Genomic DNA, 21,932 nt, shown 5'->3' on the forward strand with positions numbered 1-21,932 from the left:
AGCTAAAGATCTTCATTTAAGTAGGTGTACTTCACCACTGTTAATCAAAATAATAACAACCTCTGACGTGTTATGTGACTCTTCCCAAACACAGGATAAGACATTCTTGCTTTTCAGTTTTACAAGGTGAATCTAGAAAGCTGCTGACATATCTCACAGCACTGTGTGACACCCTTAATTACAACCTGTCCTCAATGGAATGCAGTTTACAGACTAAACACCGAACAACAAACCTCAGGTACAGATACTTACAAATATGGCTAAAAGAATGAGGTTCCATGGGAAACGTCTCCTGCAATGCAATACAAACAGCAAAAATCAGTTAAAGCTAAAGAAATTACTTAATTCATTCACATTTTTAGACAGAAGACTAAAATGCAAATTTGAGACCATAGTACTAAAGATTTTGCACTTAAAAATTCATATTCCTCCAATGGATATGAATTCTGCCTGAGCAGCAAAGAATAATTTAATAAGTATAGTGCCAACTGTCTACGATACTTTGAGTGTGTAATAAAGCAGGTACATAAACTAGGACACAGTTTTTATGTCCTAACATGTTACCAGAATCCATAAATCTGACTCTACACATGGTACAGTAACTTCAGTATCCTGTACTGACAGTCCAATTAAAAATAAATACCACGTCAAGGTTAACATGTATAACACTAAAAAAAGTATGTCTATTTCTTCATACAAAGTGCATCCAACAATGGATATCAGGGCAGTCATTGTCAGCTGTGTCAGTTTAACAATACTAAGTAGTTAATATGCATTGCTCTCACCAATGGTTCACAACACTTTATAACAACTTAATTAAAACCCCAGATTTAAAGATGATGAAAAAGCATCATAGATTCCCACACAGTCATCTACATAGTATGATAGAGAAATGCAAAACAAGACACAAAAAAAAGTTTCAGTAACCAGATTTCCTCACAGACAACTTAGGTGTCATGATAAAGTTAATTACAAAGGTTTGAAAGGGTATAAACACCACTATGGAGCATAAAATAATTCAAAGGAAGGCCTTCCCAAGACTTAATAATGCCCTTAGTATTAAGAGAATTTTTTAAATTCCAAAACTGAAAAAAAAAAAGAGAGAGACAAGGACAATCCCAGAACTATACAACTGCAAATATTGTTGCGGCATAAATAAAAGCAAGGATTAAAATAAACTAAAATGAGCATCCTCCTTTATGGTAAAATGATGCATGTTCATGGAAGAAAAGACAGTTAAATGAGATGGCATCGTTGGTGTTTCGACACAGATAAATAAGAAGGCAGTGCTGTTTCTGTAATGACTGTCAATGTTCATTTTTTTCCCCTAAGAGGTGACTATTAGCATGAGGGCCTATTAAAGTTCTCATCTCATCATGTTTTGTACATTTAAGTTCATGCCGTAACTGCTTTGTCTGATCTATAATGTGAATACCAGGTGCTGGATGAGCCAAGGTGGGCAAAGTAACAACCCAGAGGCCTGAATGTATGTGGGCTTATTGCTGCATGAGAACGATTCTAGATTCCTCACAGAAGGCTGGAGACAGAACTAAGATCATTTCCATAGTAACTTGCTTATTCCACATTCTCCACCTTAAATATATGGAAATGTGCCCAATGACAAATTAATTGCACCCCTTACAGTGGATAAGCAGGTTTGTCTACTACTTGCACCTCTGATGTTTTCCTCCAAAACCCCAACTTGTATCCTACTGCCAAGTCAGACACTACATCAGAGAAAAGGAGATCAGTGTCAAAGATGCTGTAACCTTGGAGGCAGTATACATATAAATGGGGATAAGTGGGCAGAACCTCCACATTGTTACGGGTGCAGAGATGCAGTTCAACTGCAAACACAAATGTCCTCTACAATATTACTTCATAATATATACTACTCCAGCATAGCTGGCTGTGGCAAAATGGTCCATGCCAGTATCCTAACAGGTGAAAAATCAAAGTAGAATCTAAAAAAATAAAGTGTCTTTCTGTTAACATACAGAGAGTACCAGAAATTAAGGTGGGAAACTACTTCAGTCAGCAAAGCTAACCAACTCTTCCCTTTGTCATTTTAGAAGGGGCACAAACAACTTAGTTCTAAGTACCCATAGAGAGAGAATGGCAGACAACTGCATACTCCTGCTCAGTACATATGGCTACTTACAACAAACTAGTAATCTCACATGGGATAGGACAAACCACAGAAGCAATAAATCCGAAGGAACCAATGAGACACCATGAAGAAAAATGCAGTTTAATGTCCACAACTCATAGAAATGCACATTAAAATCAAGTTAAGAGCTTTTGTTTCTTGTATTAGAAACTTCATCAGAACTAAAAAAACTCCAACCCCCGTAAATACTTTTAAAACGCAGCAAGATCACCACATGTTAAAAAAGAACCAGTGAATGCTCTCGTCTAACACATTTACACATCAAAATATTTCAATTTTAATATCGGATTGATGGATACACAATTCAAACCAGGAAAACATGTAGCATTAAACCTTAACTACCATTTAAGTTCACATTAACAAATGTGTATTTCTATGAGTTGTGGACATTAAACTAAATTTTCTTCATGGTGCATCATTGGTTCTTTCAGATTTACTGCTTCTACATATGGTTATTTGCTCTGTATGAAGATAGAAGGCCTATAAAAAGAATTTTAAACAATATACTTATATGGATATTTATGTACATATAAATATCTATACATATTCATTTTTTAAAAAAATGAATAGTATAAAGGCAAGATGTTAACCACCTTTGTCTGGAAAGTGTTGTATTTACCCACTTGTTGATAGATGATCTCTGCAATTCATGCAGAAGTACACTATGCATATCCAAACATAATTTACTGCTCATCGCTTCACATTCTTGAGACTAAAACAGTTAAATCAAATACATTAAATTAAATAAGCTGACAGTACCAAACATGGAATCACCTCTCCTGACGCATTCTGTTTCAAAAGAAACAGTCATCCACTGCTGGTACATAAAGATATCAGTGCAGAACATGTAGGAAGCATTTGCTGGATAAACAGTTGAAACTTTTACTACTTGCTTTGTCTAGGTCCTCAGTCTTGTGCTAATTAAACAAACATAATTTGGTACATAGTTTAAGTTACAGAAAGTGATTAAAAAGCAAATAGCAGCATATAACGGGGTCTAGTTTACTTCAAAGAAGAACCGCAGTTAACTGTCAAAAAGGAGCGGTCCCAGGATTGATCCCTGAGGGATTCCACTTATGACTGTCCTCTTTGTAGAGGTGGACTCCCCACTTCTAACTTGCTGAGTCCTGTGAACCAGCTGCTTATCCACCAGGTGACTTAAGAGTTTGCACCTAATCTCTGAGTTTGTCAAGAATGCATAAGTGGAGTATTGTGTCAAAATGCCTTGGGCAGGTTAAAGTAGGCAGTGTGAATCATTCTGCCCTCATCCATTACTTTGGTGACCTTCTCAAAGAAGTCCACCAGGCTGAGTAGGCATAACTTGCCCTTGACAAAACCAAATTGGGTTGGGCCCGGTGCCTTGAGGTTTCTTATGTCATTATTGATCATTTCAATGATCACTCTTTCCATGGGTTTGTATACAAGACTAGTGAGTCTTACTGGTCTGTAGTTTCCAGGGCCTGTAGATGGCCCACCTTTGTGCAGAGAGATGACTATTGCTGTTCTCCATTCATGAAACACTAAGGCTTTTTGGAGGCTACAGTAAAACAGCAATTCCATAGGGCCAGATAGGTCATGTTTCACACTATTTAGAAGGCATCCTTTGATACTGCCAGAGTCCATTGATGCAAGGTTCTTGGCGGATTAAGGACCTGTTCCCTTGTGACAGCAGGGAAAGGTGTACTTGACGACATTTCCTTTGGGAAGGCTGAAAGGGAGAGAGGGGTAAAGATGGAGCTGAATTTGGCAGCTAGATGTTTTGCTACATCATCTGGCTCAGTACAGGTGGCTCTACTAACAATGAGCTCTTTGCCTTTGAGGCTGTGGACATAGCTAAAGAATGCCTTATGGTTGTCCTTGACCTGGGAGGCCAAATTCATCTCAAATTTGGCTTTGGTAGACTATTTGTCCTCCTGAGTTATTTGTTTAGTTTTATGAGAGTGCTTTTTTATCCTGGTGGGTGCTGCACCTCCTAATTTCTGCCACAATTTTATTCCTTCTTTTATACAGCCTAAAGATTTTATGATTCCACCAGTGTAGCTTGTTTTTTTTGAGTTATTTATGTACTTCTTCCTGTTGTATGCAGCTACTAACATGCTTGTACAGGGTTTCGGTGAACACATCTGCATAGGCAGCAGTGTTCTCAGGGTTTATGGGAACTTGAAATGTTGCCAGGTTATCACTTAATAGTAGGAAGTTAGGCTTAGAGCAGTTCCTAAATATTTTAGGGTTAAGCTGGGGTTCCAGGTTTTATTTTTTTACTTAAGAGGAGACCATTTTGTGGTCTGTCCTTACCAGAGAAGACATTACAACAGGGGGTGTGTGTAGCACTCTCCCATATTTGTGATCCAGTATGTTTGCACCCGTGGTTGGTGTGTTGCCAGTCTGGTCCAGGGAATTAGTGTTTACAAAATCCAAGAATCTCTGTGCCTGTACACTTGGTGTTGTATATGATTCCCAATTAAGAGAAGAGCAATTACTTAGGAGTGCTTACAAAGACATGCATCTGGAGCATTTCTCCCCGGGCCTCCACTGAAAACTGGCTCATTCCAAGTCACTTTCACGGTTAACAAATGTTAAATAAAGTCACCCATGAACACGTTATTGGGTTGGATGGTAAATGTTTTCAATAAGTTTAAATACACGGTATGCGTTTCTGGGTCATACAGGGACACCTACTGCTTGCAAGGAAGTGGTGTTGGATTTTGCCTATGGTGATTTGAAAGTGGAGAAGCTCAAGTACATTGGCCTGTTTGACCAGCCTTGAGGTACATTTATTTTTTATGTAAATTGAGATACCTCCAGCTTTAGTCCCTGTCTGTGTAGAAGCAGATCTATATGTGTGGAAGGCATTATAACCTTGCACTGTCTGGTGTGCTTTCCACGGCTTTAAACCATGCCTTAGTGACCGCACAGATGTCAGCATTCTCTAGGGTGAAAAGAGCTTCTAAGGTGTTGATTTTTTTTTTGTTTGTTTAAACTCCTAGCATTGAGCAGTAACACCTTTACATCTTCTTGGTTTTGATTTGCAATGTTGGAAGTACCTTCAGTGGACTATGACTGAGTCATGCTGGTACTTATGGTCCAATGACCTGAGTGCATGCATAATGTGGTGGATCCTGGCCCCTGATAAGCAAATGACCATGACTTTCTCCTTACTCAGCCTGGTGAGAGGAACATCAATGTGTTTCCAAAGACCAGAATGGTGGATTGCGTGGTGGCTTGCCTTATATGCTTAGAAGTAGAGGCTCTACGAGATGTGCCTCTATGTTTGGATGTGGGTGGTGTTTTGAAAGAGTGCATTCAGGGCTGCTGAGGGTATTTATGTGTCCTTTGTCTAGGTGGAGGTCTTTATGGTTTAAGAAGGTTACACTTAAGTGCCTCAGCATATGTGGATCTATATCTCTTCTTTGAATTGTGTGTGATGGGTGCAGCATGTGTACTACTGACAACCTTATTTACATTAGGAGTGACTTTATGTGACAGCAGTCTGTTTGAGAATTAACTGATTGTCAGTAAACACGAGACAAATTCTGCACTGCCTCAGGATGCCCATATGTACCAAGCTGAACTGAGATAGTGGGAAAGTTCATATCCATGGCAACATACCTTTTTTTACTGATTAGACAGCTGAAATGAGAATATAAAGTAATATTAGGAGTATCCAGTTTGCAACAGTGGGGACAGTGATTGACTGCAAACTAGTTCTGAGTACAACTAGGTATTGGTGAAATTTCAATTGTACTTTCACAGGCAAAATGTCAACTCAAGGTGTCTGTTTTTATACAGGGTACTGCCATACACCTGAGGGGAACTAATAACTAGACTCTGATAATTTATGGATGAAGTATTTAGGGAGATATTCTGAAGTTAGAAGCAAATCAAGCAGTGATTACTGAATAGAAAGAATTAGCTGGTCAAGAATGATGACGTAGATATGAAAGAGGGGGCAACATAAGCTATCTAAATGGAGAGCCACTAATTTAAAGAGCAAGACAGAGTGAAAGGGGGTGGGCACTTTGTATTCAGGTTCTATGGAATATGGTGGGATGGCCAAGAAATTGAAATAGCTAAAGGAGAGTGATTTCAGAAACTGATAATTTTGTGCTTACTCACAATAGCCAATGAAAGAGGAGAGAGAATGAGATATGTGGTAAAATTAACCAAAGGGCCAGGCAACTAAAAAGACAGTTGAGTTTAAAAACACAGCATCACCAGGGAGTGTGTGTGGGGAAAAACTTAATTTCTGTGTGACTCGTAAGAGACACTGCCGTGGTCCCTTTCCTAGTTTAACTATGCATTTAAAAGCAGCATACAAGTAAAACACAGAGTAAAGGAAATTAATCACAATATACAAAACAGAAGACATCAGTGAAGCAATACAAAATACAATAAAGCAAAAACAAACATTTCCCTCTCAGCAAGGTGGGGCAGAGTCTGGGTGAGCTTTTCCAGGTGGAAAAATATCAGACAGAGGAAGCCCCCCCCCCACAACACACACACAGACACACACACACAGACACTCATTCCAACCACTGGGTTGTCACTGATGTAACTTTGCACTATTATTTGTAGTCAGCTCTGGGTTCATTGTACCATCAGCGATGGAGTGGGGGAGGTGATATTCTCTCCCTGCAGTAACTCCTTTTCATGCAGTGTTCTTCAGTGGGAATGTGTCAAAATCTATTTGCACAGCTCAGTTTCACTTTGGTAAAGTGACTAGTCTTGTAGAGTTACCATACATCCAGGTTTCCCCGGACATGTCCTCTTTTTGGGCTTCTGTCCAGGCGGTTTTTGAAAATTCTGCAATTTGTCTGGGTAAATCTCAGAATTTTCAAAAAACAGAAGTCCCTATTTCAGTGGGATTGTCCCGGAATCGGCAGTCTGATCCTGAGTCGCGCACTGCCAGTTACAGTCCTGGCAAAACAGCCTCCGCTTTGTTTTTTTTTTTTGATTGGCCCATACACCGGTACACCAACCAATCAAAAAATTGCAAAAAGTACAACCCAAGTGTAATGACTGCAACAGTGAAACACAATGAACATTGGAGCTCTTTTCAATGCGGAACTGCTTGATGTTCTACACTGAACAGAAGAGGGTCCATTGTGTGAGTTTTTGATTGGCTCGTATACCGGAATACAAGTCAATCAAAAATCGCCAAACATGGAACTACTTGTCTTTAATGTAGAACTGCGATGTTCCGCATTGAAGACTAAAGACCTTTTTTTTGGTTTTCACCTAGTATGAAAGACCTTTTGTCCCGACCAGGCCAGTCAAGAATCTGGCAACCTTAAGAGGATGAAAAAATGTGTGCTGGTATAACACCAGCACATACTTTTTCATCCTCTTTTTCGTATAACCAAATATGGTAACCCTATAGTCTTGCATATAACTAATTAAATGTTTATTGTAATATATAAATACAGTAAATTTTCAATTAATAAAAGATAATATATCAGAAAAAAAGATAATAAAAGTAATATGCAAATCTACACGCATGCAGCATTTTAAAAAATGAGATGCAAAGAAATATGGATCAACACTTGCACAAACACATCATGCATGCACCTCTGTATGAATGTCAAGATCTTTGTGTATGGATTATTAGGTGCGTGTGTGTGTGTGTGTGTGTGTGTATATATATATATATATATATATATATATATATATCACAAACTCCAAGCCTCAAGAGACGTTGTATGAGCTTGCTGCTTATCGATTGGCAATCAGAAAAGCTGTTACCAAATCCATTTATCAATGTCTGTTTTTAATCACTTCAAGACAAGAAGCCTTTCTAATTGTTAAAGGCAATTCATTTCACAGCTTTTCAGCCCTAGAATAAAATTAACTTTCCCCCTAAACAGTGTGGCAAATTCACAAGGAAACAATTATTTCCAGAGCCTATACTGTCCATATACGTAAATCCTAGCCCTAAGGTAGCTGATAAGGCATTGTCCATGCATTTACAGACTAGTATAACATATTCTCTTATCAGTCTATAATTTATGGAAAAACTAAAACCGTTAGAACTTATTCCTATAACTTAGATGTTTAACCCCAACAATTTGCCAAGTGCAAGACCTCTGGATTCACTCCAACCTATGTACCAGAATACAGTTATAAACATTAGCTGCTATATCGTTTTCTGCATGTGGTCTCATAATAGCCTGGTAAAGGAGCAAAACCTTTTCACAATGACTAGCCATACTACATAAATGTCTGTTGCATAACATTTTTTTCTACATAATACTTCTTGGTAACTAGTGAGAGAGATTATTTTCATACTTCAGCCTGTTGCCCACTACAAAACCAAGATTTTTATTTATTTATTTATTTACTTACACAGTGGATATAAAAAGTGTACACTCCCCTGTTAAAATGCCAGCTTTTTGTGATATAAAAAAATGAGACCACAATAAATAATTTCAAAACTTTTCCTACCTTTAATGTGACCTATAGCATGTACAATTCAATTGAAAAACAAATCTGTTAGGGGAAAAATATAAAAAAATAAAAAACTTACAATAAGCTGGTTGCATAAGTGTGCACACCCTTAAACTAATACTTTGCTGAAGCACCTTTTGATTTAATTACAACATTCAGTCTTCTTATGTAGGAGTCTATCAGCATGGCACATCTTGACTTGGCAATATTTATCCACTCTTCCTTGCAAAAGCGCTCCAAATCTGTCAGATTGTGAGGGCATCTCTTGTGCACAGCCCATCTTCAGGTCACTCCACAGATTTTCTACTGGATTTAGGTCTGTGCTCTGGCTGGGCCATTCCAAAACTTTAATTTGCTTCTGGTGAAGCCATTCTTTTGTTGATTTGGATGTATGCTTTTGTCGTTTTGAAAGGCGAGATTCCTCCATCTTTCTAGCAGACGCCTGAAGGTTTTGGGCCAAAATGACTGGTATTTGGAACGGTTCATAATTCCCTCCACCTTGACTAAAGCTCCAGCTGAAGAAAAGCAACCTCAAAGCATGAGATTTCCACCACCATGCTTCACTGTGGGAATGGTGTTCTGGTGATGAGAAATGTTGTTTTTGCACCAAACATACCTTTTGGAATTGTTCATAGGTGTGCACTAGGCTAATGGCCCTGGGGCCTTTAAAAGCCTATCCATATAGGATTACCCTGGCAATGTGCCATCCGACCTTAGTTCCCAGTGCCTCTGTTGAGTAGAGCCACTGGAGTTATCCCCGGGGTGAATTTTCTGTTACCCATCCACTCATCAAGATTTCTCTTGAAGAGGGTCAGCGAGGTGCTCTGCTTGACATGTACGGGAAGTCTATTCCATATGGAATATGCATGGGCAGTCTCTGGGTTATGAACCTGTCCCTCCAGCATTTTCTGTTAATTGTGGTAATGAGGTAGAGGTCTCTGAAGAGTGTGGTGCGGAGGGATTGGGATTTCTATAGATGTGGCATTTCTAAGAGAGCTGGGTCAGACATGGCTTTGTAAGTCAAGCAGAGATCACCTCCAAGTAGGCGATATGAGACAGAGAATAGGTGGAGTTTTTTGAGTCTGTCCATATAGGACAAGTGTTGAAGGCCTAGGATTCTCTTTGTGATGTACCTTTGCCACCTCTCCAGTTGTTGCAGGTGTCTAGTGAGGTATATGCCAAATGGGGTATTGTACTCGATGATTGGCCTAATGAGAGAAGAGTAGAGGGAGACAATGACCTCTTTTCTTCCTGGATGCAAAACCCTTAGTAATGAGATGTGCCACATATAAGGACTTTCTGACCACAGTGGCAATGTGGTGATCAAAAGAGAGACTGCTGTCAACCTGTGTTCCCAGATCTCTTATAACACCTTCCGTGTTCAGTGGACTATCAGTGTGGTAATTTATGGGAACTGGGTTTTTCCCACAGGGGGATGACGACACATTTTTTGGCATTGAGCTTAAGGCCATGGTTCTGACACCAGTTATTAGTCACAATGAGGCCATTCTGTAGGATGTCAACATCACTTGGGGAGTTAATAATAGCTTCAAACTTGCAATCGTTTGTAAACTTTGTCAGCCAGAGTCCCTTTGTGTTGGCCTGGACTTCAGACAAGTAGGTACCTAACAGGAGAGGACCCAGGACCGGACCCTGTGGGACTCCACTCAAGACTAAATGGCAGTCTGACTTGGAGTCAGCTACTTTCACACTGTGGGTTCTATCTGAGCCAGTTTGCAACCCACCAAGTGATATAGGGGTTGACGCCAAGCCTAGTGAGTTTTTCTATGATTCCTGAGTGGGGAATGGTATCAAAAGCCTTGGCCAGATCAAGGTAGGCTGTATGAACCACCTTGCCTTCATCCACAGCTCTGGTGACTTGACTTGTCAACCAAGTTGAGCAGGCATGATCTACCCTTCACAAAACCAAACTGTGTGGGATCCAGAGTATGGAGATTCCCTACAGCCTTGTTTATTAGGTCCATGATGATGCATTCCATAGCTTTGCATATCAGCCTCATCAGGCTAATGGGACAATAGTTCCCGGGGTCTGTAGTCGCTCCTCCTTTGTGGAGAGGGATGACTGTAGCAGTGCACCATTCGGCAGGGGCAACATCTGAGGTGAGGCTGTGGTTGAACAGGACACACAGGTGAGGTGCCAGTTCATGCTGTAGTTCATGTAGAACAAACCAGGGATATTGTCGGGTGTCATAGAAGGTGTATTCTTGGCCTTGGACAGTGCTGTTTCAACCTGTGCAGCAGTAATACTGGGTGCCTGGCAATCTACTGGTATTGTGACAGGTCCTTTGGGGGGGGAGAGGGGTAAAGTTGGCACTGAATCTGTCGGCCAGTATACTGGCAAGCTCTGTATAGGAGGTACCATTGTGCAGTAGCTCAGAGCAAATCTGGGCATTGCCGTGCAGATTCTTTACATAACTATAGAAGGCCTTGTGGTTATCTTTACTATGTGCTGCAATTTTGTTTTCATATCTAGCTTTAGAGGATTTGATGAGGGATCTCAAATTTTTGTTGAGGCAGATAAGGGAGTTTTTCCAGTCTTTGGACTTCACCTTATTCCGCACTAGTTTCCTCCTTCTGTTGTAGAGTTTGTTTATGGCAGGGGACCACCAGATTGGCTTCCTTTTTTTGGAGGAGAGTGTCTTTGTTCTATTGGGTATGGCGAGATCCATGCATTTGTGTATGTGTTTGTACAGTGCACTGGTGTATGATTCTGCGGTCATGCAACTATTCTCCATTTACATGGGTGCAGTGAAGTTAGCCAACTCTGTTTTTAGGATCCCAAAGTTAGCTTTGGAGAAGTTTTTCATGGTGGTTACCTTTGCTGGGGATGGGTGGGAGGGATGCGGATTGTGGCCAAAAAGTTCAACCTTTGTCTCATCAGACCATAACACATTTTCCCACATGTTTTTGGGAGACTATGTATTGTTTTGCAAAATTTATCTGGGCCTGGATGTTTTTCTGTGTAAGAAAAGGGGTCAGTCTTGCAACTCTACCACATAGCCCAGACATATGGAGAATATGGGAGATTGTTTTCACATATAGTACACAACCAGTACTTGTCAGAAATTCCTGCAGCTCCTTCAATGATGCTGTAGGTCTCTTGGCAGCCTCCCTGACCAGTTTTCATCTTGTCTTTTCATCAACTTTGGAGGGATGTCCAGTTCTTTGCAACATCACTGCTGTCTCATATCTTCTCCACTTTTTGATGAGTCTTCACTGTGTTCCATGGTATATCCAATGCTGTGGAAATGTTTTTGTACCCTTTTCCTGACTGATACATTTCAACAATAAGATCCCTTTGATGCTTTGTAAGCACTCTGAGAACCATGGCTTTTGCTGTAGCAGGCAACTGGGTAAATGTCAGAAAAATCCTACTAGGACAGGTGAACTTTATTTGGGGTTAATCAGAGTCTGTTTAATTGATGGCAAGTGTGTACCCAAGAAAACCGAATGCTGCAATTAAATCAAAAGGTGCTTCAACAAAGTATTAGTTTAAGGGTGTGCACACTTATGCAGCCACAACTTATTGTACATTTTTTATTTTTTTTATATTTTTCCCCCCAACAGATTTGTTTTTCAATTGAATTGTGCAGGTTACAGGTCACATTAAAGGTGGGAAAAGTTCTGAAATGATTTATTGTGGTCTCATTTTTTTATATCACAAAAACCTGACATTTTAACAGGGGGTGTGTACACTTTTTATATCCACTGTACATACATACATACAATCAGTGGCAGGTTGCAGTGCAGTGTTTGAAACCTCCCTTCAAAAATCATTTTACGGTGTTAGCAGCAAATTTCAGATTTCGTTAAGTTGCTAAAATCACAATTACAGAATCTGCATGATCAGGTCCTACAGCCACGATAGGGGAAGTGAAATTGTGTAAAATCTTACCACAATGGTAGATGTCCTTGCCTTCACCACTGCGGTATCCCTTACAAATGGGTATTCCTTGCCGTGAAGCCCTCTGACCGGACAGCTTACCAAAGTCTACCATTGCTTTAAGGTATGCTGAACATCACCTAGACACTCCTTGCAAAGGGAAGGGCATAAAGGTGACGTTCAGGTGTACCATCTTCAGAACTGATTGCTCCAGTAGGAACAGCAGTCCAAGGAAAACCCAAAGAGAACCTGTATATCCAAGAAGGAAAAAGTACCAAGGGGGATGGAGGGAGTGAATACTGCAGCGGTGAAGGCAAGAACATCTACCGTTATGCTAAGATTTCACACAACTGTACTATATCCTTACATTCACCGCTGCAGTATTCCTTACAAATGGGAGAGTGCCAAAGCTCAAGAAGAAACTTGGGAGGAGGAAGCAGCAGAGCCCTCCAAGAAGCCATGAATAATGGCATCAGCAAAACCAGCTCTAGCTCTGGAGATACCATCCAACTGGTAATGTTTGGTAAAAGTATGCACAGAAGTCCAAGTAGCAGCTTCAAGAATAGAATTCTGTGAAAAAGGCACAAAAGAAGCCATAGCTCTAGTAGAATGAGCCTTTACAGAAGAAGGAAGGCTCTCGCCATGAAAAGTGTAACAAAAGGAAATAGCCTTTGAAATCCAAGTGGAAATAGTTTCCTTGGAAACAGCCAAACCTAAAGACCTAGGATGAAAGAAAACAAATAATTGGTCAGATTGTCTGATAGCTTTAGTTTTATCTAAATAAAATCTGAACTGTCTATGCACATCTAAGGTATGTTAGCACCCTCTCACTGTCAGATTGTGGAGATGGGAAAAAATAGGTAAATTAATAGACTGATTAAGCAACAACTCATTAACCACCTTGGGCATGAAAGAAGGATTAGTATGCAAGGACACCCTGTCCTCATGAAATATCAAAAAAGGTGGACAAGCCATAAGGGCCTGCAACTCAGACACCCGTCTGGCAGAATTAAGAGCTAACAAAAGAACCATGTTCCAAGAACAATGTTGCAAGGAAGCTGACATAGCAGGCTCAAAAGGAGCCTGAGTCAATTTTGTCAGAGTGAAATTAAAATCCCAGGGAGGAGGAACAGGCTTCCTGGAAGGTCTAATATTAAGGACACCTTTAAGAAATTGCTTAGCCTCAAACCTAGAGGCTAACAGGGGAATCAAAGGCAGACAAGCAGAAACAGCTGACACGTGGGCATTAATAGAAGAACAGGCCAAACCAGCATTGAGTAACTCACACAAATAAGACAGTACCAAAGGAACATACACAGAAAGTGGGTCCAGGTCCTGCGAAAGACACCAAATTGAAAATCTCTTCCATTTAGACAAGTAGGATTTCCTAGTAGTAGGTTTCCAGGCCTCCTGCATGACCTGCAGCACGTCTTCAGAAAAAAGCTGTCTATGAGGGAACAAAACCCAATCATCCACAGTGTCAGTTGAAGTGTGGACAGGTGGGGACGGATGAGAGACCCCTTATCTTGTGAGAGAAGATCCACCCTGTGATACAACATGTGATGATTACCTTGGCTAGATACAGAAGTAGAGGGAACCAGTGCGGTTGCAGCCAAAAGGGGGTCAACAAGATTTTGGGAGCATCCTGTTGAATCTTGAACTGGACTCTCAGAATGAGAGGAAGGGGAGGGAATGCATAAAGAAATATCCCCTTCCAAGAAAATGAGAGGGCATCCATCTTCCATACCAGAAGACCTGGGACTCTGGCACAAAACAGAGGAAGTTATCTGTTCAGATGGGAGACAGAGAGATCCACTTGAGGAGTACCCCACTGCTGAACAATGTCCAGAAACATATCCCTGCGAAGCATCCATTTGTGGGATTGAGTGAAGGACCTGCTCAGAACCACAACATTCTGATCCAATGGAATATAAACTGCCTAAAGATTCATTTGAGACTGGATAGCCAGATCCCATACCAGAAGTGCCAGCCGGCAAAAATGGTAAGATCTTGTAACCCCTGTTTGTTGATATACCACATGACTGTGGTATTGTCCGTGAATACTCCAAGAGGCCCCAGAGGCCCCAGAGAGAAGAGGATGAAAGGCCTGAAGAGCCAGTAGAAGAGCCCTCATCTCTGACATTTATGTGGTCCATCCACTGATGAGGCGCCCACACTCCCTGGTCCCTCAGGGAGCCGAACATTGTTCCCCATCCCACATCTGAAGCATCTATGAACAGATCCTGAAAGGGAAGAGGAGGTTAAAAACGGAGCCCTGGATTCAGAGAACTGCTGAATCCACCACAGAAGTTCCTTCTTGAAACACGGGAGAAGAGGAATAGGAAAGTCTAGAGGATGCGGATGCTGAAGCCACACCAACTTCAGAAACCACTGGAATTTCCTCATGTGGAGTTTGGCCAGAGGAAGCATTGGAATGGTGGAAGTCATGAACCCTAGAGCTCTCACAAACTCCCTGGCTGAAATGGAGGCCAGTGGAAGAAGAGTTTGAAAGAAAGAAATGAGAGTTAATGACTTTGGAGGAGGCAGAGATGCAAGCACTGGCACAGTTTGAAACTTGCAACCCAGAAAGACATGATCCTGAGAAGGAGTCAGGGAAGACTTTTTGAAGTTTATTGTGAACCCCAGGTTCTGAAGAAGAGAAATGGTAAAATGAAGATTTTGCAAAAGGACCTCTGGAGAAGATGCCTGAATCAGCAGGTCATCCAAATAAGGAAAGATCTGGATCCCTTGAAGCCTGAAAAAGGCAACCACAGGAGCAAGGCATTTGGTGAATACCCTTGGGGCAGTAGAAAGGCCAAAGGGCAAAGCAGAGACACCAGAAAGGCCTGAGGGAGCAAGAGAGGAAAAAGGGACTGAAGGGACAACATCCAAAAGGAAGGTACCTTCAGAAAAGTGTTTAAATGAGACGGGCATATAATAGGCTGCCAAATACCTTTTTTTCTAGGCACTAGAAACATTCTGGAATAAAACCCTTTCCCCCCTTTGGGACACAGGCACATCTTGAACAGTACCCTGAGATAACAGGTCTCGAAGAACCTCTGGGGAAAAAAGGAAGTTGATCCCGAGGAGGCTGAGGAATGCCCATAAAAGATGGGTGGGAATTCCAGACCATGAAGTACCCCCTGCCGAATGATTGACAGAACCTAAGAATCCTGGGTGATTCGGAGCCAAACAGGAAGAGAAAGAGAAAGGCAAAGAGAAAGAGGAATGTGGCTGGGAACAGGAGGATAATCAGACAGTCGGTGGTTTGTCAGGAAAGGAAGGCTTAAGAAACCCTGCAGTCTGAGTGGCCTTCATAAGAGTCTGTTTATGATCCTTTTTACCTTTAGGAGGGCAAGATTGCCTACAAAAAAAGGCTGTCTTAGAAGGGTAGTTTCACTGAAATCTAGGCACTGAGAAACAAAGACACGCTTAAGCTTCTGTAAAGCCTTCCCCTTCCTCCTGAGGAGACTTAAACCAGCAGCTGCTTCACCAAACAAAAGAGTATTATCCAGAGGAGCATCCAGCTCCATAGCCTTAATATCATTGGGCAAAGGTTGAAGCCTAACCCAAAAATATCTCCTCAGAACTGAACCAAAAGCAGCAGCCCTAGAAGAGGCATCTGCTGCATCATAACTACATTTGATAGAATGACGAACTACCTGAGAGAAGTCCCAAGCAAGGAAAGAGCAGAAGGTTTACTCTCGGAGTCAGGAAGATCAGAAAGAAGCTGACAAGCCTGAGAAAGAAGAGCCAAGACATATGTAGAGATATGGGTCTGATAATTAATAGCCCTAAAAGTTAGGGTAACTGAAGTATAAGCCTTCTTACCCAGCCTATCCAAGGTTCTACTGTCCTTGTCAGAAGGCAGTAACTTGGGCGAAGGAAGCAGTTGAGATGGCTTAACAGAGGCTACAGACACCACAGAGGGGTCAGCAACAGGGCATTTAAACAAAAAGGAACACTCTTCAGGCACCCTATAAAACCTAGCCGACTTCTTGGGAGCAGAGAATCCAGCACTTTAGAAGCACTGACAAAAACAACCAATAAAGCAGGCAAGACAGGAGTAATGGCTGCAAGTTTAGGAGATTCCATCTGCAGTAACTCATAGTACCTTTTATGGATATCCGAAACCTGGGCACCTAAAAAATTCCATCATCCTAGAGATTGTGTCCCCAAAGGAAAGTTCCTCAATAGGAGTATCTAGAGTATGAGAATCCTCCTTCTCAGACCCATACTCTAAAGGAGAAGGAATCTGAGTAGAATAAACAAGGGAGTTATCAGAATCCACCTCGGAAGAATTCAATTCCTTGGGCCTTTTAAGGGAAGAGAAGGACCAAGGAGGCGCAGGAACCAAAACCCCTTATAGGTTCATAGGTTCATAGGTTCATACTAGGCTATCTGCCCGAGGGCATTTACAAGCCTAGCCCATAGTTTTGTGGCTTACGCCACCCCTTTAGTATGGGGAACTATACCCATTATTTTGCTGTGCCTCTGTTGAGCAGTGACACTGAGGTAATCCCTGGGGTATATCTGCGATCTCCCATCCATTGGTCAAGATTTCTCTTGAACAAGGCCAGCGAGGTGCTCTGCCTCACATATACCGGGATTTTATTCCACAGCATAGGGAGTCTTTGGGTGATGAATCTATCCCTCCAGCACGTCCTATTAATAGCCGTGTCGAGGTTTAAGTCTCCCGCCTTGTGGCTCTGACGGATCTAGATTTTTGAGGTGAAGCATATTCATCAAATCTGGGTTTGACATGGCCTTGTATGTTAGGCAAAGGTCACCTCTGAGCAGCGTGTGTTACTGAATAGAGCTGGAGTTCTTTCAGTCGGGCAGCATAGGACAGATGTTTGAGACCCTTTATCCTTTTGGTGAGGAACTGGCCTCTCCAGCTGCTGCAAGTGTCGGGTCAGATACATTCCGAATGGGGCATTGTACTCAATCATTGGTCTGATGAGTGATGAGTATAGGGAGACTATGACCTCCCTTGATCTAGATGAGAATCCCTTCATGATAAGGTGGGCAATGTAGAAGGTCTTCCTAACTACTTTAGCTACATGGGTGTCGAATGACAGACTACTATCAACCTGGGTCCCTGATAACTTCTTCTGTACTCAGTGGATTGCCACCTATTTGGTAGGTAGGGGTAACCTTGTTTTTCCCGAAGGGTATGACTATGCATTTTTTGGCATTTAACTTTAGGCCATGGCTCTGGCACCAGTTATCCGTTTCTGTGAGACCCTTCTGAAGGATATCTGTGTCAGATGTGTTTTCTACTATGGCGCCCAGTTTGCAGTCATCTGCAAACTTTGTCAGCCATAACCCTCCTGTGTTAGCTTGTACTTTCGAAAATTAGATGCCAAACAAGAGTGGGCCCAGGACTGAGCCCTGTGGTACACCACTTGTGACAGGCTTTGAGTCTGACATGGCGCCAGCAACTCTGACCCTGTGGGTTCTGTCACTCAGCCAGTTTGCAACCCATCTTGTGATGTATGGGTTAACATTTAAGCTGATGAGTTTTTCAATGATACCCGAGTGGGGTATTGTATCAAAGGCGGTAGGCTGTATGGACTGCCTTTCCTCATCAATGGCTTTGGTGACTGTTTCAAAAAGTCAACCAAGTTTAGAAGGCATGATCTGCCTTTGACAAAGCCAAACTGGGATGGATCCAAAGTCTGCAAATTCCCTATGTCTTTATTTATGAGGTCCATTATGATCCTCTCCATGGCTTTGCAGATAAGGCTTGTCAAGCTAATGGGGTGGAGGCACCGCCTTTGTGAAGTGGGACCACAGTTGCAGTGCCACACCCTGGACGTATCCAGAGGTAAGACTATGATTAAACAGCTGTCCTAGCTGTGGGTTTAATTCCTCGCTGAGTTCGTGGAGGGGACACCATCAGGTCCCATGGATGCTGTGTTTTTGCTTTGGAGAGAGCAGTTGAGATGTTTGGGGGCTGCAATCGCTTGGTATAGATATCTCCTTTGGGGAGGGGAGAAGTTTGCACTGAACCTGTCAGCCAGTATGTTGGCAATGTCTGTAGGATCAGTAATCTTCACATCATTTTGAACTAGTTCTGAGCATATCTGGGAGTTTCCTCCCAGGTTTCTAACATAGCTAAAGAAGGCCTTACGATTGTCTTTTGAGTCTTTAGCTATTTTTCTCTCAAAATTTGCTTTGGATGATTTTATGAGAGCTCTTAGTTTTTTACTTATAGTGATCAAGGGTGTCTTACCTTTTAAGGATTTTGCTCTATCTTGTAGTAGCTTCCTCCTTTTGTTGTAGAGTTTGTTTATGGCTGGGGTCCACCAGAGTGGACAAAGAGTCTTTGTTTTGCTTGGGATTGCCTTATCCATGCAGTCCTGCAGGTGCTGGTAGAAATTTAAGTAAACACGAACCAGGAACCCTTGTTAACAAAAAGAAGCACGCCTGTTGTAAAGACCTTAACGCTTATTAGTTCCACAAAGAGTTGCCACGGACCTCCGTGGCTTCATCAGAGAATGCAAAAGATACAAGAAATCAAGTGGAGTTTACATTTTATATTAGCCCAATACAGGAAGTGACATCGTCGGTACATCCTAGGATGCCACGACGTACAATAATATAAAACATCAACAGTGTGCCACATAAGTTTACAATATAAAAACAGTGAGCAGGTCATGCTTTTTGTTAAATTAAAATTCTATATACACGCACAGGCTCGACTAGTGTGTATTTAAAAACCATGCATAGAGGCCAGTTTTACCATGATGGCCAACTAGGCTGATCATAACCTAATAAAAATGGCGAGGAAACCGCCTCAGTCCTATTGTCCATACAGCCAATGCATAACCTAACTAAAGGTATAAGGTAAGAACAAAAAGCAGGGTGTGCACATGTATGTGTATGTTTAAATTGCAAGTGCTAACTAAGTGTTAGTTTAGTGTTATTAAATAAGAAACTACATTGAATAAACTACTAATCCAATAGCTAGAAACATGGGGTCTGGAAAAAGGTAGAAACTCCTTTTGCCACTGGGCACTGTCTTAAAGTTATCGAAAATAACTTCTCAACTTTAGAACAGGGGCAATGTTACAGTTACTATTGAGGCCGGGATGATTAAATGCGTCCAAACCAAACTGCCACTCCAGTTCTTTATTCTCCAAGATCAGGGAAAAGGGTCCACCCCTAGGTTTTACAGGTACATGATCTATTGCCATAAAATTAAAACTATGGCCTGGATTTAAGGCAATATGCTTAGCTAAAGCATTGTCATCCCTATTATTCCTAATCGCATAAAGATGCTCATACATTCTATCCCGCAACCTTCTGTCAGTTTTTCCTATATAGAAGCCCCGGCAGCAGTTGCACAAAGCAATGTAGATGATAGATCTACTCTCACAATTTAGGGGGAACCTAATGGTATATTTAGCGTCCCTCACTTGAAACGTCTCGCCAACACAAGTGTTGTTACAAAACTTACAAAACCCGCATCTAGTCATTCCTCTCCTTTTGAAAAAGGATCCTCCATGCTCATTCCTTTGCATGAGTTCCTTAAGATTGTTAGACCTCCTAAATATAAATCTAGGTTCCGCCCCCAGTTTTTCAACCAGGAAGCCGTTTGAAGAGATAAGGTACCAGTTTTTCCTAATGATATCTAAAATGGTTTGAGTGTTCATGCTGTAAGTAGTAACAAAACTCAGCGAGAAATTACATTGGGGTCTTGGAGGTGCACTTATAATGCTCATCCCTTCCCCCTCAGCTGTCGTGGCTTGACCAGAAATCACATCTACGTCATTAGGTAGCAAGTTGTACTGAAAAAGCAAAGGTTTGTAAAAGCCTTTTACCCTTTTAGATGTAACTTCCTCAATGAGTTCGCCTAGCAAAACTTCAGGATACCCCCTATTTAAAAACATCTCCTTCAACAGAGTACACTCCTTGGTGAAGTCCACCAACGTACTGCACATTCTTCCTGCCCTCACCAGCTGGCCCTTAACAATGGACCTTTTTTGTTTGTATGGATGAAAACTGGTGAAGTGCAGGAAAGAATTGCAGTACGTGGATTTCCTGAACACTGTTGATGTCAAGACGTTGTTTGTTGTGTCTTTCACCAGTTTAACGTCCAGGTAATCTATCTCAAGAAGTGAGAACTTGAATGTAAATTTCAAAAAGTCAGTTGAAGAGTTAATAGAATCGACAAACTCCATTGCTTGTGCTTCTGATCCCCTGAACAACAAGAACATGTCGTCCAGGAACCGGGTATAGAATGTAACAAGCCCCCTGTTACCAAGAATTCTGTTCAATATATTTTCCTCCCAGTAGCCCATCACATAATTTGCTACCCCTGCACCACAGGGAGAGCCCATAGCCACCCCACGTTTCTGCAAGAACAAGTCTCCATTAAATGAGAAATAATTACTGGTCAATACGATCTCCAATAACTCCGTGACCAAATCAACTTCAAGTTTAGAAGCACCTAGACTATTCAACATAATGCCAATCCACTCCACCGCCTCAACATGTGGGATGGAGGTGTATAAGTCTATGACGTCAATGGTCAGCAAGTTGTTATTATCATGATATGGTACCCGATTAATGTTCTCCAAAAACGTCCATGAGTCCCTGCATATACTAGGGATTCCTTTAATGTACTTATCCAAGATCTGAGTGATCAATTTTGAACATGGGTAAGTTATGGACGACCTCCCGTCAATCAACGCCCTCATAGGAGGGTCGCTGATGCTCTTATGGATTTTGGGGATACCAAACATTACGGGTATTTTAGAACAGGTAATATCGATATAGTTGTACAAGTTCATATCGATTTTACCCATCAAAAATAGGTCCCTAAAATAACCTCTAATTCTTTGAATGCTGCCATTGACTTCATTCTTTGAGGCTGCTGTATAAGCATCACCTTCTAGTAATAGTGACATCTTTTCATTATATGTTGTATTATGGAAGATAACCAGCCCCCCACCCTTATCGGGTTTTAATACCCGTATAGGTAAACGGCTGACCTCGTCTAAAAGTGCCATCTGTTCTTTAGTAACATTATATTGTTTAGCCCAAGGTCTATGTTTGATGTTATGGGCTAGGAATCTGAAGTCCACTTCACAGTAGTTTGTGGATTCTATTAACTCTTCAACTGACTTTTTGAAATTTACATTCAAGTTCTCACTTCTTGAGATAGATTACCTGGACGTCAAACTGACGAAAGACTCAACAAACAACGTCTTGACATCAACAGTGTTCAGGAAATCCACGTACTGCAATTCCTTCCTGCACTTCACCAGTTTTCATCCATATAAACAAAAAAGGTCCATTGTTAAGGGCCAACTGGTGAGGGCAGGAAGAATGTGCAGTACGTTGGTGGACTTCACCAAGGAGTGTACTCTGTTGAAGGAGATGTTTTTAAATAGGGGGTATCCT

General features: G+C 41.5%; 1 protein-coding gene across 5 annotated transcripts in view; it reads right to left on the minus strand.

Moving 5' to 3' along the window:
* The window catches only part of TMBIM1 (transmembrane BAX inhibitor motif containing 1), a 1,047,780-nt gene that overhangs the window by 330,486 nt on the left and 695,362 nt on the right, over nt 1-21,932 (minus strand). For all 5 annotated transcript variants that reach the window (XM_044075612.1, XM_044075609.1, XM_044075610.1 and 2 more), the window contains one exon: nt 253-292. In XM_044075612.1, the coding sequence (XP_043931547.1) occupies nt 253-292 (40 nt within the window). The remainder of the gene's footprint in view (nt 1-252; nt 293-21,932) is intronic.

The sequence above is a fragment of the Protopterus annectens genome, chromosome 6.part1 (genome assembly GCF_019279795.1).
Source record: "Protopterus annectens isolate FY-2018-M chromosome 6.part1, PAN1.0, whole genome shotgun sequence".
Lineage (NCBI taxonomy): Eukaryota > Metazoa > Chordata > Ceratodontiformes > Protopteridae > Protopterus > Protopterus annectens.